The following is a 17,556-nucleotide window of genomic DNA, read 5'->3' as shown; positions in this document are numbered from 1 at the left end:
GTTTTTGTCTCTGCCATGAATCATGGACAAGAACCCAAATGCCTTTGAAGGCTGCCTTCACTGTTGGGCAGCATCAGGAGGCAGCTTTTGTGCCTGGCTCCAGGTAAGGAGAGACCTGCGGTGCCTCACACCTGGAGAGGTGCTGGCAATTTTTGCTTTCTAATGGAGTTTCAGTTAATCTCTGTGATCCCTGTAAGAAGGACTTGGAGCAACTCAGGACAACTCTCCAAGTCTGTCCTGTGGGTTAGACTGTACCTGCCATGGGTTGTCTGTTCAGTAGAGCTGTGCCTTGCTGGTGTACTGGAGAGGCTGAAGACCTTCCAAAATCATTCCTGTCAATGTTGTATTCAAGAGAAAGTGGCCTCTCTTCCCTTGCTGAGGGGTTGGATTAGTTCCCTTTGGTGTAGCATTATGCAGGAGGACCATAAGGACACACTAGTCCGCTGTCACCTCCCAGCTTTTCCCAGCAGGCTCTGTTTGGCAGCACAGTCTCTCTTCTGCAGGAGCTGCAGGCAGCTGCTCTCATTCCTCATAACCATAGTGCAGCCCTGCTTTGGGATATGGTTTTTCTCCTGAGGTGTGTTTTTCACAGAATTCAAGCTGCTGCCTAAGCTGCCTTCCCCTTCTCTTCCTTATTTATTTTAAAATGGTATCATTGGCATCTGTGAATTTTATCTGCAGTGGGTTTGATAACATTTTTCTCAGATATTGATGGGACTATTGAATAGCTGCAAACCTTGTTTAAATCCTTTTACCTTCTGTAGCAAACATTAACGTTTACTTATTGACACTACTTTCTGAGAACTCAGCTGATCTGGTTTCCACTTAAAATATGCTTTATTGATATTTATATAGCACTAGCTTTTATCAGAATGTCTTGTAGTATGAGTGCATCAAGAATCCTAAATGTATCACATTTATCCAGTTTCCTTTTCAACCAAACTTATTGAAGAAATGAAACCAGGCTTACTCAAGAAGATTAATTTTCCAGAAAACCTTGTTGAAATAGTTTAATTGAGTCACTTTACTCCAGTTCTGGTTTTCTTTTCTTCTGCTGCTCAAGCCTGGTATCACAGCACTGTGTCTACAGCAGCCCAGCCAGCCCTGGTTGCTCATTTGAAATATGTCTCCAATACTTGTCTTTTTTCTGTTTTCTCAGTGGATATTCCAAGATCGTTTAAAACACCTGTGTGACATGATCTCCCATTCTATAGCTTGTGCAACAGGTCTGGACTTTGTTCTTGGTAAATGTTGTCTGATATCTTCTATCAGAAAGCTGGGGAATGTCTGTTTTCTTCCCAAGGTCGAGGCTGAATGTTTTAGCTGTCTGACATAATTAGTAATAAGTTTACCTTGCTTTTTTGGATCTTCTTTTACTAAAATCACTTTTGAAGGTTATCATCACCTTTCATATTAAAACTCAAAACCCTTGGCTTTGCAGAGTAGCATTACCAGAAGAGAACTACTGTAATATACAGAGATATTTTTCTTGGTTGAATTTCCTAATATATTTTGAAACATTTCCTGCAGCTTTGGACAATTTAATATGTATATTAAATCTACTTTTGCTTTGAACATCACAGCTGTTGATATTAGCCTTTAATAGATGGTATCTGTATGCATAGATGGCAGCAATGTTAAAGCTGTCAATTCTGATTGCCTCCTACATGGTGTTTAAAAGCATCGTGTAAGCTCAGCCTAATTTAGTCCGTTGGCTCCAGCTGAACACAGCTCTCTCCCTTCTAAGTGGATGCTTAGTCAATCATTCCTCTGTCCTGCTTGGAGCTACTTCCCTTACAGTGATCCTTTTGCTATGGTCCACTGCACCAGATTGGTAACACTTGATGCATCTGCTGTAAGAGTTCTGAGCTCATCTTCAGTGTATCCATTTCTTTCCCATTACCAAAAAAAAAACCCGTGCTAAATCAATTTTCTGTTTGATGCATATTGGATGGCATTTTATAACCGAGAGTCACAGGTTCGAATCATCTTTATGTGAAACTTGAAGCTACAAATCTTATTTTCAAGAGGCACAGAGGCTTTCAGCTCTAAGAGGCTCAAAGGTTTTCAGTTCTCTCATGGACTGTTTATTGGATGCTACTCCTTGAGACCTGTCACCTTGTTGTCATCTTCACCACAGGCTCCAGGGGAACCTCTGCTCTGCTGCCTAGAGCACCTCCTCCTCCTCTTCCTCCTCCTCCTCCTCCACTGATTTGGTGACTGCAGGGCTGTTTCTCTCGCATGTTCTCACTCCTCTCTCTGGCTGCAATTGCTTCTGTGCAGCAACATTTCTCCCTTCTTAACTGTGTTGTTATTCCAGAGGTGCTGCCTCCATTGCTGATGGGCCTGGCTTTGGCCAGCAGCATGTCCGTCTTGGAGCCAGCTGGCTTTGTCTCCACTGGACATGGGGGAAGCTTCTGGCAGCTTCTCACAGATGACACCCTGCTACCAAGACTTTGCCACGCAAACCCAATACCTGCCCCTCTGTTGCCTTGCCTGCCTCTCCAGACAGCCCCGAAGGCTCATAGGTGCAATCTGCACCTGCTTGCCCTGTTGTGGAAGGCAGGTTTTAGTTAAATAGGTTGGGAATGCTGTTTCCCCCTCAGCAGTCCAAGGCCCACTCCGGCACACGCGCTCGCAGGCTGTAACCCAAGCAGGTCTACGCTGACACAGTTTATCACTGACGTATGTCAAACCCAGATTTTCCCAGCTGTCTGCTGCCATCTGCCAAGTGCGGCTGGGGGCATGCAGAGTGCAGTTTGCTATGCAGGCCTGATGGCAGCTGTAAAATCGAGCAGTTTTGCCTGCTTAAGCACCAGCTTTTTTCCAAAATAAGCATTAGCTCTCGCATGGCAGCGAGGCTCCTGATCCTGAGAGCGCAGGTCGTGGTGGGGAAGCGGTGCCGGCTCTGCTCCACAGCCGAGGCCACCTGCCCGCCCAGAAGCTGTGAAAAATCATTGCAGCAGTTCAGAGCTGCAGAAAAGCCAACCCCACTGCTCCATATGGCCTCCATGTGCTGGGCACTGTGGAGAAAGGCTTCTCCAGGCCCCCAGGGCACTGGCCTGCTCTTTAGATGGCACCTTGCAAGAGCCATGAAGTCAAACAGAGTTCCTCCCTAGTCAGAAGTGGCACCAGATCTGCAGATGTGTCTGCTGGAGGGCTAAAGCTGAGCTCACTGCTGGCTAATCACAGCACCAGACAGGAGTTCTTCCAAAAACGGCAAAGGCAGCTGCCCGTACCAAAGGAGCTTGGGTTTCATTTGCTCTTAGAAATGGAAGGTGGCCCTCATATCTGGTTGCAAGCATTAAGATATAAAGTTAGGTTGTTAGTGAGTAGTTAATGTTGCTCAAGCAGCTGAGAAACTATCAATAGCTTTTGAATATTTTGATTTTTCACTGATAATACTTTTTATTACAGTAAGTTGTTGAACTTGCCTTACTTTAGCAGCTGACTGAGTCTAAGCACAGAAATCCTTTGCTAGCATCAATTCAAGTTCTCTGCATCCCAGAGAGAGGTAAAAATGAACCACTGTGTTACAGACTGCTTGACTGCAACACAGGTAATTGATATAACTTAGCCAAAAGAAACTGGTAAACCAGGATTAGGAACCAGTAGTCTGCAGAGCAGGTAAATGTATAAACACTGACCTTCAAAACATGATGGAACCGAGTGAATGCTAAAAAAAAAAGACAATTTTCCTTCAGTATCAAACACTGGTGGTGTTTGCTTCTTCATCACAGTAAGTAAAAATGGACATGTCATATTTAAAGTGAGTTATGGCCAAGATAGCCCATCACAGCATCCACAGCAGCACCACCCAATTAGAAAAACTATTCTAATCCAACCTGATGCTACTGTCATTTTTTAAAATGAGCCCTTGTTCAATCATAAAATACTCGGACCATAACATTGCTTTCTATGCCATATGTCCTTATTTAGAGGGGGAAAAAAAATGATTGCACCCTTAATTCAAAGGAAACGTTTCCCTCTGAGCCAGAACTCAATAAAATGTATCAAAAAAAATTGTGGAAAAGGGCAAGCAAAGAAAATCAAATTGCAGCGTGTGAAACGATTTAAGGAGGGACCTGGGGAATACATAATCTCCAAACTGCCAAGTTAGAGCAAGTATAAAATATACAAACAAGCCTGATATTTTTCCCAGTTGATCTCATTATGAGGTATGCTTGGGATAGATAAATTTTGTTAGAATGCATTAAGGCTGGATTTTCAAGGAAACAAATCAGAAGTAATGTGTTTAGCTGATTCCACCTTGTTTTGATACGTGGGTCTTTTCAGGTTTAAAAAAGTATGGTTTTAAAGCCAGATGGGTTTGTTTTGTTTCAAGCATTAAAACCAGGGACAACAGGGTGACTTCCCCCCCACCTTCTGGAAAACAGACATTTATAATTTCGGCGTGGTCTTCAATCCTTAGGATAGAGCTCTGTGCACTATGTTTCACTGCCACTTATTGTTGCCTGCCTGAAATACACTGAGCTGGCCTTGAGTGCAATCCCTTAACAGACTGTTTCATCCACAAATAGTACTTTTTCCAAGTCTCCAATATATTTTAATTAAATTGTCCATTTGTATTTATTAAGGCAGTTTACTGTCTCCTGCTGCAGAAAGCTGCTACCGCTGATAGTCTACCAGAGAAACATGAGCTTATCTGGGACTTGATAATAAAATGCAAGCATATGTTAGCAAAAAAGTCTCCCAAAATATTGTTTAAGCATCCTTTTCATGTTTATTGGGAAGGAGATAGGCCATACAATTATTTTTGATAAGTTTTTGGAACAGTTGGTGTTATCAATTCTTGTAACTGTGGGAAATGATGATCTTTGTTAGAGTGAAATGTTACCTGCAGGAAATTTTTCTTCCTTAGATTAACCCTGTAGAAAGAGTTGAAAAAGGGTCCTTTGGCAGAGCTGATGATAAAGTCATTACCTGCTGACGAGATGCAAAGTGGTGTTCAGCAGCATTCGTTTAGATAGATGAACATGATAAGGTTGATTCATCCCTGTCTCTGGTGGTCTGAAAGCTTGGACCTAAACTCTGGGACTTGGACGCCTCTCAGCTCTACGAACTTATCTCCAAGTGGCTTCTGCCAAACCAGATTTGCTGTGAAGTCAGTAACATGGAAATCTGAAGGTTATGTTTGGTCTGTCCTCTCTCTCAAGACAAATAAAAGTGGATCTTCCAGAGCTTTAAAAAGGAATTAAACTTAGTTCTCGAAGTTAACATGTTCCTGAAAGGAGGTAACTTGGCTCGGTGCTGTGTGGAGCTCTGCTCTTCTGATCTGGAAGGACAGCTTTGTTTTCATGGACTATTCCTGGCTCCAGAGTGCAGTGCAATGTAGGTGGGTGCCATTCCTGCTGGTGCCTGTCCACTGGCAGAGGTGACAGGATTAGTGAATTAATAGACCCATCTGAGCCACCAGAACAGGCATCTCTGAGATGAATATTTTAATTATGTCTCTCCCTGAGGCTTTTGCTTTCTGTCTTTCCTTCAGAACTGCGCAGAGAGAGGTTGCTGGGAATTTCTTTTCCCACCCTGTGTGTATGCAAGACCCATTTTGTACAAAACACATACAAACCCAAGCAACAGCAAGGGCTTTAAAATGAGACTGCTGTGGCTTTAAGAGCGAGAAAAAAAACCTGTTAAGGAAGGAAAATAAAAATCCCACAGCCTGTTGTAGCAGCTGTAGCTTCAGATCGTGTGGAAAATGAAGGCAGATGATTCAATTTGGCCTGTGCCCCGAGTACATTTCCAAATGCTTCTGTGTGTGCGCAAGATAATGAACAAATATATTGAGATGGCACAAGATCAGTCCGAGTTTGCCGCTGCACAGGCCGTGGAGCTCCCAGTAGGAGCGCACTAGCTGTGCTGGGTTAATGGGGGTGAGGGTCGGGGAGCCCAGCACCTTTCAGAACAACTTAAGAAAAGAATTTGTCTCCTTTTGCCCCAGGCTCCCCGTGGCACTCAAATGGAGCTTGTGATAAATCGAAGTGTATTTATTAATAATGAGCAGGGGCAGCGTGCCCATGATGTGAAAATAGGTGTGCCAAATAAAAACGTGCTTTCCTCTGACATCGGAAAAGCTTAAGTAAATGGAGAGCAGGCTGATCTATTATGATTAAAAAGCAGGGGCTGAGAGCCAACATAGTGGTAATGAAAAAGCCCTTTTAGGGAAACAAGACCCATTCTGCCCATTCATATATTCCTCCACCCCCACCCCACAGGAAGAAGTAGGGAGGGGGAAGCTGGATGGGAGAGACAGAAAGGCAACAGCATTCCAGGATAGCAGAGCTGGAGTTATTACCGGGATGAGTTATGATATTTAATCATGCTACATGATGTCCAACAGCGCAAGGTTCATAATTCTTGGCTCCGAACATGGCTTGGGACTGTCTGTGAGCACCTGCAGAATGCAAATTGATCATGGCCTTACAAACCCTCTGTGCCTACCCCCGGTCCTTCCCTGCCAAGCCAGCCCCGTCTGCAGCCTTGGCCTGCTCCTACCGAGCTGGAAACGGTCTCTTCCATGTTCTCAAACACAAATCTGTCGTTCCTGGTGAAAGCTGGACTGCAGCTACTGCAGAGAGCCAGGATTGCCTGCCACCAGCTTTGCTCTGCAGTGTGTGGTGGGTCTGGGGTGTTATTTATCTTGCAGGAGACTGCTTTGGTCTGGTTTTTAAGCAGCTTTGGGTTTAATTAATGCTTTTGGAGAATTCCCTTAACTTCAGCGATGAAACAGGCACTGCTGGAGTAAAACTTCAGCACCTATTTCAGTTCGTATGTATGGACATTAATGTCTTGCTGTCTTAAGGTTTGGAAGAGATAAATTACCAAATAGCTTCAGTTGTCCCCTTGAGCCTTTTTATTTTGTTCCAGCTTTGCTCTCCTGAAGTGACACAGTAGTCAGCCTATGTCTAAGACAAGATTCCCTCCCACCTCCAGCCCTCAGGAGACAAGGCTGAGAGGCACCTTTCCAAGCCCCTCTCTGCAGAGCTTTGGGCATCAGGGTTATTTTGAGGCATTTTGTTCATCAGATGGCTCCCAAAACACTTTGAGCAGACCTAAGAGCAACTTGATCAAACACATTCGGGTTTGGCCCACACACTCCTTCCTGCTGTTCCCCAGTCTCTGTTTTGGCTTTGTTACACTGGCTGGAACCCTCCAGTTCCAGTCTGGAAGGCAGTTTGGGTTAGTCCTGCCTCAAACAGGGCAAACCCATCCACAGGACTGGTTTTGCTCAAGGAGCTGGATGCTCTCAGTGGGTAATGCAGAGGGATGGGGAGACACAATGTGTGTCTCAAAAGGGTTTGATTTTGGGTGAGAACAGCCTGTAAGGTTCAATTGCATATGTAATTCTGGCTGCTGAAGGACATTGCCACTGTGTGGAAATACTCTGGACCATCAATATGGGCTGCTCAAGTTTTAGGTGGGATATTTGGTTCATCTACCTGAGGTGTTTAATCCTGGTGGCTGGTGTTGCACTAATGCCTCTGGAAGTCCCTGGCAATGTGTTGTATGAGAGGGCATAGTGTGTTTTGCCTGTGAATTTGGGGAGTTGGTTGTTTGGATCTGTGCTGAGGTGGAGATGACATCTGGGAGTGGGGCCAGGAGCCCGCCTGGCCTCTGGCCCACCCCAACTTTGCGGACTCTGGAACAGTAATGTCTTCTTCCAAGGGAGAGGAATACTGGTTTTTATAGTAAAATTCAGTCAGGGAACGTGGTCAGGAAGAATTTCTGGAACTCAAGCAAAAACACCCAGAGAAAATCGCTAGAAATCAAGCAGCTTGAGCCAGTGGCAACTTTAGGTAAGAAGCTTTAGACCAGTTTGCTAATACCCAGGTCTGCCGAGAGTGCCCGTGAAACCAATGCATCCATTTAGCAGAACAACTTGTCCTCCTCGTTGGGTCCTGCATGCAGCTCATTAGGGTAATTACTGATGAATTAAGGCAGCTTGGCTGAGCACTGGGGCTGCGGGTGTGCGGGCTCCCCTGCTGGCAGGCAGCAGGTGTAAATGAACAAGATCTGTCAAAAAGGCTGATGACCCTCTTAATTCACAGCAGCAAACTGGGGACAGAGGTAGTGCAGCAAGTTTAATAATTGATATTTACTTGGAAAGGTTAATGGCAGCAGTGATGCTTCTAATTTGCTTGCCCGTGCAAGACCTTGTCAGGTCAAATTGTCTCAATTTGTTACTGTGTGTGTAGGTGTAGTTTTCCTTTAATGAAATTTGGAGAAAAGAAACAGGTGGTGTTTGGAGCTGACTGTAACTCAAGAAAAGCAGCAAAAGGTTCCAGTCTGGTAACAGGTTGGGTGAGTCTGTGCTAACTTTAAACAGCTGGCAGTTTAGTCCTTTTGAATTAATTCTAGCAACCATTTGCACTTGGGAAGGTGAAAGGATTTGGAATGGCATAATTTATTTTTACTTTAATTTGCAGCTGTCTAGGAGTTGTTTAGGTCAGAAGCGTAATAATTTTGACAGGCTTTGATGTGTTCCTAGGTGGGAGGGGGAAGGTTATGGATCAGAAATCAGAAAGCTGCAGAATTCAATGGGCATTTCTGTACTGTGTTAGGGAAATTGTAATTCTGCCCTGTAATGGTTAAGTGGTTCCTATTTCAAGGAGAAACAAAGCACCTGCTGTGTCTGGAAGGATTGAAATTGGCAGGTCAGATACTTTACATCCAAGAGTTTCAGAAGAACTGGCTGATGACTAGAAACCAGTGGAGTTGGGTTTTGAGTAAGTGTAGAAAGACACAGCTGACAGAAAAAAGCTGGCATGCCAGTGTTATGAAAGGCTGTAATTAATGGGATATTACCATTTGTCTTATTGGCTTGGCATCAATCCTAGGCAAGATAATCGGATAGCTGAAGTAGTAATTGCTTAATAAAGACCTAAAAAAGAATAAAATAAGTGAATGACAATCATTTAATGTATTTAGGAAAAAAACTCTTACCAAATTTAATTAAAAATTTGATGGTTTATGGCCAGTATTGTAGTATAGTTAGACTTCTGGTTTTGATGTTGTTGACCCATTTATTAAGGCAACAGACAATATGGATTGAACATCATGAACTTCAAGTGGATGATTTCTTGCCTTGATACGTGGTGCTGGTAGTTGCAAATGCAAGCTCACTGTTGTTGGAAATGCTTCTAGCAGATCCCAGCAGCGATTGCCTCTCGTTGCTGTGCTGTGCTTTCGAACATTTTGACATAGGAGCAAATATGAAATACTGGTCTTGGTAGAAGTTTGCAGGTGGGCAACGTATTGGAAAGGTGTTGTGGCGTGCAAGGAGTGAGACAGGGCACTGTACTGAGAGTGGTGGTTGTGTGATAAGGTGGCCATGAAAAAATTTTCATTTCTATCTCTTAGATGTGTCTGCAAGTCTTATCCTGCAGAAGAAGGTGTATTGGTGAGGTTTAAGGTGGCAGAAAGGCATGCAGAGCAAGGACATAAATCAGAAATTTACTGAGCATGTTACTTTTCCTGTCTTCTGCTACCCAAGCCCCCACAGGGCTGTGTACTCTAGATGAGAACTAGAGCTCATTGTCCATACAGTACCCTGAAAATTGCATTAAAATATTAATAGACTGTGGGGCACTTAGCTGGCAGCACTATCCAGTGTCCATGGAGTGCAGTGATCAGTGCTCTCAGTGCTCAGGTTGCCATGCCCAGTGCCACAGGGGCAGGGCTGCAGGGGTTACATCAGCACCACAAGCAAACCCTGCTGGCTGCCAGCACTGCCGTGTAACAGGACAGCAAGAAACAAAGGGATTTTATTGCCATTAAAAATACCAATTTGTACAAGCCGACATTTTAAATAGTGTAATTTAAATGGAACCAAACTGATATGAATAGAACCTATTAATAAATTAAACACTTCTTTCCACCTAATATTTTATGAGGGAATTAGCAGAATAATTTGTTAGTAAATGAGCCCAGGAATGAAGCTGTGAATGACATCTATCCTACCCCTCTCCTCCCCCTGTAACACTCTTTGCAGATGTAAGAGGAAGGTTACTGTGATTTCAAACATTGGCTCTCTCACTTCTATGCAAACACAAGCACAACTTCAGGTGAAGGGAGTGGGATGATTTAGCCGTTAAAGCACCAGCCTTGGCTGTAGGAGTTAAACCTGCTCTACTTCAAATTTTGTGTGGTGTCTCAAGCAAGTTGTTTCAGGCCAGTGGCCCTCAGTGGCCATCATCACCTCAGTGCAGACACTGGGGTGGCCCCAGGGCACGTCTCTGGCTAGTGGGTCAGGCAGCAACAGCAGTGTCACAGCTGAGGTGTGCTGGGAGCAGAGTGAAGGAGGTTTGTCTGTCCGCTTCCCCCTCATGTCAGGCCTGAGGACTTTGGCACAGCCTTGCCTGCTTCCAGGAGTGCCAAAAGCACCTTCCTTCTCATGTTAGTGAAAAGGAGCGTGGACACACGTGGTCAAGCACAACTGCAGAGAAGCCCCAATGCATTCCAGCCTTTCCATGGTGGCGTGGGTGTAGGAGTGAAACATTGACTAAACTGCTGTCGGCAACCTCGGGAACAGGTGGCAGAGCAGTGCTTGAAAATCTCCTTTTTCCCCCTCCTTCTTCTCCCTCTAGATGAAGGTCCCTACAAGCAGAAGTGGCAGAAATAGCGAGGAAGACAGCATCAGGGAGGCCACAAGCTCTCAGCGGAGCAGCTCAAGGGACCGTCTCAGTGATGTAAGTACCATTCAGGAGAAAGCATCGCTTCATTGCAGCAATTCCCGCTGCTGACATGGCTTTTCATAAATCTTGCTGAACAAATGTTGGCATCCAGAGGTCACTGTGTAATAACTTTTTTTTATGTCATGATTGAGTGTTACGGCATAAGTGGTTGAGCTGCCTTGCAAACACTATAATCATGGTGCAAATAATATGATAAGCGAAAGATCAGAGATGGGAAAACAAAATGGAATTGTTATTCCTTGGGGAAAAATGGCTTGATGTTTTGTTTTGTTTTTTCAAAGAAGTTGTGTTAAAAAGCTTTTTACAGCATCTTTGGGTTTAGCTGCTGCACGTAATCACATAGTTTGGGTGCAAAGTTAGTTCATCTAATTTTACGCTTCCTGCTGCCAAGATATGAGAGGGTTTTGGGGGAAAGCTGTCTTTCTCTCAGGAAATTCGATGGTACGTTGAGTGAAATGTTATGATAAAACAAAAGCAAACGGTGCCTTAGTGTGTAAACACACAAATGGGCTTTTGAGTCACCAAGAAATCAATGGCAGTGCTGGGATAATTTTATATGAAGGCTTTTTGTGTTAGCAATTAGCATTTCGCCTTCATTAAAACATGATTTTTTACTAATTAGGACCTTTCCCGTTAGGAGAGATTTAAATTAAGAACAATAATCAAACGCTGGCACGAGCATGTCTGAAATATTAAATTTGCCATTTCAATGGCAAGCCACAGAAATCCCAGAGCGAGCGGTTTTCATGTTGAGTTCTATTAATGTAAAATATGCTTCATAACTAAAACCTGTCACAGAAAACGGCTCACACCAGCTAAATTCAATTGGACAGTTAATTTAGCTTTAAAATTGAAAACACTACCTCCGCTTCAGGATGCAAAAGGAAGAGGGGGGGAAAGCCTTTGATAAGTGTAATGTATTTGCTATTAAGGCTTTCAGAGCCCATTCTACAGGAGGAAAAGGGAGAAAAAGGGGAAAAAATGGCTCCCACAAATGTGTTTAAAAGCTGAAAGTATTTATTAAAAATGTCAGCAGAAAAGTGCTTTTGGCAGATTAAAGCGGGATTCAGCTTGACAGCTCTGACAGGAAAATGTGACGAGGGAAAATTCTCTCTACATGTTTGGAGTGTGAATGGGGCGCTGTAAACAGCCGACGCAGTGGGAGGAAGAGGAAAATAACGTGTCCTGTGATCTGCTTCCAGGATTGCGAGCCCACGCGCCGCAGTGGGGCCAGGCAGCCGGGGGGGGGGGGCGGGACAAATCCCCTTGCTGTGGGATGTCTTTGGCTGTGTTATTAGTCAATAATGATGGTAATTTTATATACACATACATCGATGCGATTCTCCGCTTCCCCTCCCCTTGGCCACTCCTGACAGGTGCATGAGCAGGAGTGCCTGGGAGCTGCACTGTAATGTGGGGCTGCAGGAAAGGAATAACATATTCCAGCTTAGCCATTAGCTTAGGTCAAAGCGTTAAGCGGTCTTGGAGACTTTTCTTGTTAAGCTGATGCACTTCCAGTATTTCTCCTCCTTTCCCTTTGCCCCCAAAGTTGCAGGCTGAGCCTGTAGGAATTGACTCTTGGTGCCTAATTCCTGCAAAAATCTTCAAAGCCTGTTCAGCAGCCAGTGAAATTCAGTGGGAAATAGGCACTCTGTTCTCTTTTAGTCAGCGGAGATGCTTGGGCAGTGCCTGGAGGCCGGGGCACACTTCAGAGCTTTGCTGAAGCTGCTCTCGTGACCTGGCGACCCATTGCAAATGAGAATTTTCCAAATTAGTAATTAAACAGTTTGAAAAGTAAGGTTCATGAATCACGGAATGCTCTTCGTTCATTATTTGATGAGTGCAATTTAGCTTTAATTACATATAACGCTGCCTCGCGTACTGGTACATGTTCTGTAGCCTATTTAGCGACTGTCTGAAAGTCTTAGGAAGTCCCGTGGGTGCAATCAGATGGTTTTCCCCGTTTCTGTGCAAAGGGATAAGGAGGCAGACTGGCTCTCTTACTTTGAGAGGGAGCAGGGAAAGGGAGAGGAGACAACGACATGCTACTGAGTGTCGATTCCTGCAGGATTTTCTGTCCCGCCATGCCTGGTCCCTTTTGGCTCTGGAGCTGTATGTCCCAGCACGCTGTTTAAATAGCTGGTGTGCCACTGGATTGGCACGACTCCTTGCACGTCCTCAGGATCAGGACCACAGGGCAGTCAGTGTGTCCAGGGAAGGCAGGGACTGTGTTTCCTGGAGGTTGGTGCTTACAAACCAAGGCTCTAGCACCCGGCGGTGCCCTAGCAGATGGATGCTCTGCAGCAGGAGGCACCTGGGCTGTTTCTCACTCTCCTGCTGTTCCTCGGTGCATTTGGCCTTCAGGACTGCTTTTTGTGCTGCCTTTCCCTCCTACGCCTTTCCCCATTAACTGGGGTGAACAATGGAGTAAATGAGGCAGGAGGTGACAGGTCTGGCTGCTGTAGGGCAGCACACAGCAGGTGTGGTGGGAAATGTGTGCATCGAAGTGTCAGCTGTAGCGGTGCCACCTTAGGAGTGCTGGGTCCTTCCTCCGGCTTCATTGTGGATCCCCATTTCAGAGGTGCTGTTCTGAACAGCTCAGCCCCTCTGTGCCATTTGTTTCTTGAGGTGACTTGTTCAATGGGATGCCAGCAAGTTGTTCTTTATTTACATTAATGCATGTCATTAGTCTCTAATGGACCGTGAAGTCAAGAGGTGGCCTGGTCTGTCGTGAAATAATTGCACTCTAAAGAAAACTGAGGCAAATGATTGATTATGTTGTGCACACACACACACACACAAACAGCCATTGGTTCATCCATAACAAAACCCAGAGCATTTTGCTCCTTCCTTGCCACGAATGAAAATTCTGTGGGGAGAGAATGATACAATTTCATAGTGAGACAGTAATTGTCTGGCTTGTATAGTAAGTCTTTCCAGACATTACACCAAGTGCCATTTATTATGGGTCATTGGGGGGAAAAAATGCTTATTATGATCTAGTGAAATCATCTCTGGCTGCAGAGGTTTGATTTGTTGAGGCTGGGCTCTTCTTTGGGATGATGAAACTTCAGAGCAGAAAACCAGTGATATTTTAGCCCAGGCTTTGTGGTGCGAAGAGGGAATGGGAATCTGCCACGTTTTATGTTCCCAGTGTTGATGTAAAATTCCCTTAAAAACTACTGCAAAGCTGATATGCCTCTTACACATGTACTCTTAAGTCTTCTACAACCAAAACAGAGTCAACAGCCTTTTTCCAAAATGGGATTTTCCTCTGCTGTCTTTCAGAGTGAGGTAATTGGAAGTTGCCAGAGAGTTAAGAGCCAGATAAGCCATACTGCTATTTTGTTGTGTTGACCCAAGTAAAAGTGGAAAGCTTGGGCATTTTGTTTTGGTTTTCCCCATGTTCCATAATTGTCCTAATCTTTTCTGATGTCCTGAACAGTCCAAAAATCCACACAGAGCCTTGTATAATGGCTTGAAAAAAAGGGTTTTTATCTTTTTCTTGACCCATCAGCTTAAAAACTGCCTGCTTTTTAATGGATTTTCTCCCTCACTAAATTGAATGGATCGTCCCTCATTATCATTTAAATAGAAGCCTCACTCCTTGTGAACATGGAAAATTTGAATGTGGTAGTAGAGCTGTGATAATTTGAAATATTCGGAAGGTGGGGGCAAGGAGGGGGAACAGGCGGCAGAGTGCAGAATTGCTGAATGTAATTGTCATGGATTCTCAATTTTGTTGCCACAAGATGGGAAAATAGACTAATAATTGTCTTCCAACCCTAGTAGAATAGTTGCCCTAGTTAGCTGAAGCTAACACTCTAATTGTCATGGGGGCACAGAGATGAATGAGGATGTATGCAGGGCACAGCCAGGGCTAAATTGAGTGATATACTAAGGCAAAGAGCAAATTGGCAATTATTGGCCCAGCTGAAAAGGTTGGCAGGTGTGCTGCTTTCTCAGGAGCCCTTAGGGGGAAATTGGAAATATAAAATATCGACCATAAATACTCGCTGATTAGGAAATATGTTGCAAGAGGTGCTGACCACTTAAGAGTCAAAACTCTCCTTTTCAAGGGATTGGCTTCAGCTGTGCATAGAACCAGCAAGAGCTGCTACTCAGTTGTTGAGAGCCTTTTCCTCTCATCCCCCAGGCTATCTTTTCTAATTTTTCATCGTCCTATCCTCACATGTTTGTTTGCTTTTCTTTAAACATAATAAACGAAAAGCAGTCTTTTAGGAAATGCAAAGAGTTTCATCTCTCTAAATGTTCTTTGATAAGTGTTTAGCATATTGTATAGGCTAGATATAAAATTCTCTCTGGTAGATGAATACAAAATAACTTCTGTGATTTCTAATTCAGGCAGTTCACTGTGATCTGCTTTTCTTTGTGTGCCATCACAGGCACTGTCTCCCCCTCCCCTCCTACTTTCTGTACCATGCTTCCCCTCCTGGGGCACAGGGATTAGAGCAGCAGCAGGGTACAAAGCTGGAGGTCCCTCACGTGTGCCTCAGGCTGAAGTGATGCCAGAAGCACAATCAGATGAGCCTCTGAAATGAGAATTGGACCACATTCACACCACAGCTCTGTATTTATCCACACTGTAAACTTTGATGCACGTGGGATGCCTGGTCTTGGCTCCAACAGGGTGGCAGTACCACGGTCAGGGGTGTTACAGAGCACATTGAAGGAGTTTTTGGAAGGCCTGGGGTAGTAACATGTGGGCTGCAAACTCTTTGTGGCATGTGCTGTCCATTGTTCCCCATGTGTGACACTCTGGCATCTGATCTGCAGTTTGAAGAGCGGAATAAGACCATCCTAGGGAAATAGAGTAGCAATAGGATAGTTTTAAGACCCCTTCCACAAACCACGAGTCTTGGGAAACTGGCTTGAATATACATGCAAGGATCATGAAACCTTGTAAGTCCCATTCTTCTGGAGGCAAAAATTCCCATCCCTTCAGCATGCTGTCTGCTTTTATCTGTGTCCCACAAAACGCCAAATGCTTGCATGACAACGGCTTCACAGAAATTAAGTTCTAATGACTGGCACAAAGTTTCAGGTAGTGAGGCATAGTTGGGAAGAAGAAAAGTCTGGAGAAGTTTTATGAAGCTGGCAGAGGGTGATGCTTTGAACAGGAGCAGCACTCATGTAGGTTCTGTGCATTTCAGAAGTGTGAGGTGGTCTCCTGTTGTTCCTGGCTAACTGCACTCAGTTTGTTCATTCCTGATCAGTGGCTGTCTTTCCCTCTGCAGCCATCAGCTGTAGGAATAAAAGTGTCTTGGGTGGAAGCTGTTTTGTAGCTTATCAAGCCAGTTACGGATGTTCAGACCTTGTGTAGTTTGATATCTTACCAGACTGGTTTTGCAGTGTTTCTGAGCATAACACTCTCTGTTTATCCAACAGAATAAAGTAAGTGAATTCAAGAAGGAACACATTCAAGCGTTGCACAACATCCAAATCATTCATCATGTGTTGTGGTTATCTTGTCAGGTCCGGGTTTCTAATCTTAGTGAACATCAGATGCACTGGGTGACCTTTGCCACGTCAATTGAACTCATTGTATCAGCAGACAGGAGTGTGGCTATGGAAATTAATTGCATTAAGAGACTCTGTGTTAAGGTCTGGGATATCTCCTGCCCTTGGCTCTTTTTGCCCTCCTCCCCACTTACCCTTCTCATTCCAAGATATTTGAGTTTCATAAAGGACTTGCTTGGGAAGGAAATCTGAGACTTCTCCAGGTATTAAAGCTGAACCCATGTTCGGTTGTTGAATGCTCTATAAATGACCAAGGGGAAGGTTAACACGTGCAATTCCTGGTGCCTCTGACCTCTCTGACTCTGGGAATGGGAAAGAGTGGAAGATGGGTACAGCTGAGGTGAATTTCATCCGGAACAGGTGCTATAAAACAGAATTCAAAATCAGATCTCTCTGTACATACTATTGATTAACTCTGCTGAGTGCTAACCAAGCAAATCAGCCTTGCAGCACTGGGCTGTATGGTAAGTTTGGGCCTGTGATTTAGCAAGGCAAGATTTGGCACTAAGTAGGAGCTGGGAATTCTGCCTCAGTTCCCTCCTCTGCTGGGGTCTCCTCAGGTGCCACTGGGCACATCTGAGCCTTTCTCTGCCTCAGTTTCACACTAACACAAGTGTGGCATTAACAGCAGGGTTGGAGGCTGGTTTTGGGGACTGTCCTGTGCCACACAGGAATTGCTACTGGCTGAAAACAGCCATTTCAACAGCTGATTTGGAGGTACTTGATACACTCTTGATTTCAGCCAGCAAAAGTGGCACATGTCAGAAAAGCAGGAATGAACTCTTGACATTTCTGGAATATGTTAATTCGTGTCCTTTAGCCAAAGAGGAGGGAAGGGAGCCCTACAAACGAGCTAGTTTTGTGGTTGTGCTGCCATCACCTGCTTTTAACTAATCCCCTTATAGTTAGGTTTTATATCAAGGATACAAAAGATCCAAGTGGAAACCTGCCTGTCCCATTGAGAGTGGGGAATTGGCTTGAGGTGCCCTATTACCTTGATTATTACTGGATTTTAAAGCCCTTCCTGCTCTCCATCGAGTTCAATAAGTAACCCAATAGCTTTAAGAAACTGAACAGAGAGTGTCTTAATTTCTTTTGCATCGTGAGAGCAGTGGAAGGCCATGCTTTTATTTATATAAGGGAAATAACTTTTCCTGTCAATTTAATAGACAATCTTGGAAAACCTGCTGCAGGTTATTGGTGAGATTTTCTCATTATTTTCTTTTCTAAATTGCAGTTGCCATTTTTATCACAAAGAAAGAAAGAAATCTTTTAAATACAGTTGCAGATAGCAGTG

General features: G+C 44.3%; 1 protein-coding gene across 18 annotated transcripts in view; it reads left to right on the top strand.

The window, feature by feature from the left end:
- Positions 1-17,556, top strand: part of FBRSL1 (fibrosin like 1) — a 516,916-nt gene that overhangs the window by 213,941 nt on the left and 285,419 nt on the right. For 15 of the 18 annotated variants that reach the window (XM_032128440.1, XM_032128448.1, XM_032128450.1 and 12 more), the window contains exon 3: positions 10,611-10,712. The exons of the other annotated variants lie outside the window; for them this stretch is intronic. In XM_032128440.1, the coding sequence (XP_031984331.1) occupies positions 10,611-10,712 (102 nt within the window). The remainder of the gene's footprint in view (positions 1-10,610; positions 10,713-17,556) is intronic. 18 annotated transcript variants of the gene reach the window in all.

The sequence above is a fragment of the Corvus moneduloides genome, chromosome 18 (assembly GCF_009650955.1).
Source record: "Corvus moneduloides isolate bCorMon1 chromosome 18, bCorMon1.pri, whole genome shotgun sequence".
In the NCBI taxonomy this organism is placed as follows: Eukaryota; Metazoa; Chordata; class Aves; order Passeriformes; family Corvidae; genus Corvus; species Corvus moneduloides.
This window is presented reverse-complemented; position numbering and strand designations above follow the sequence as displayed.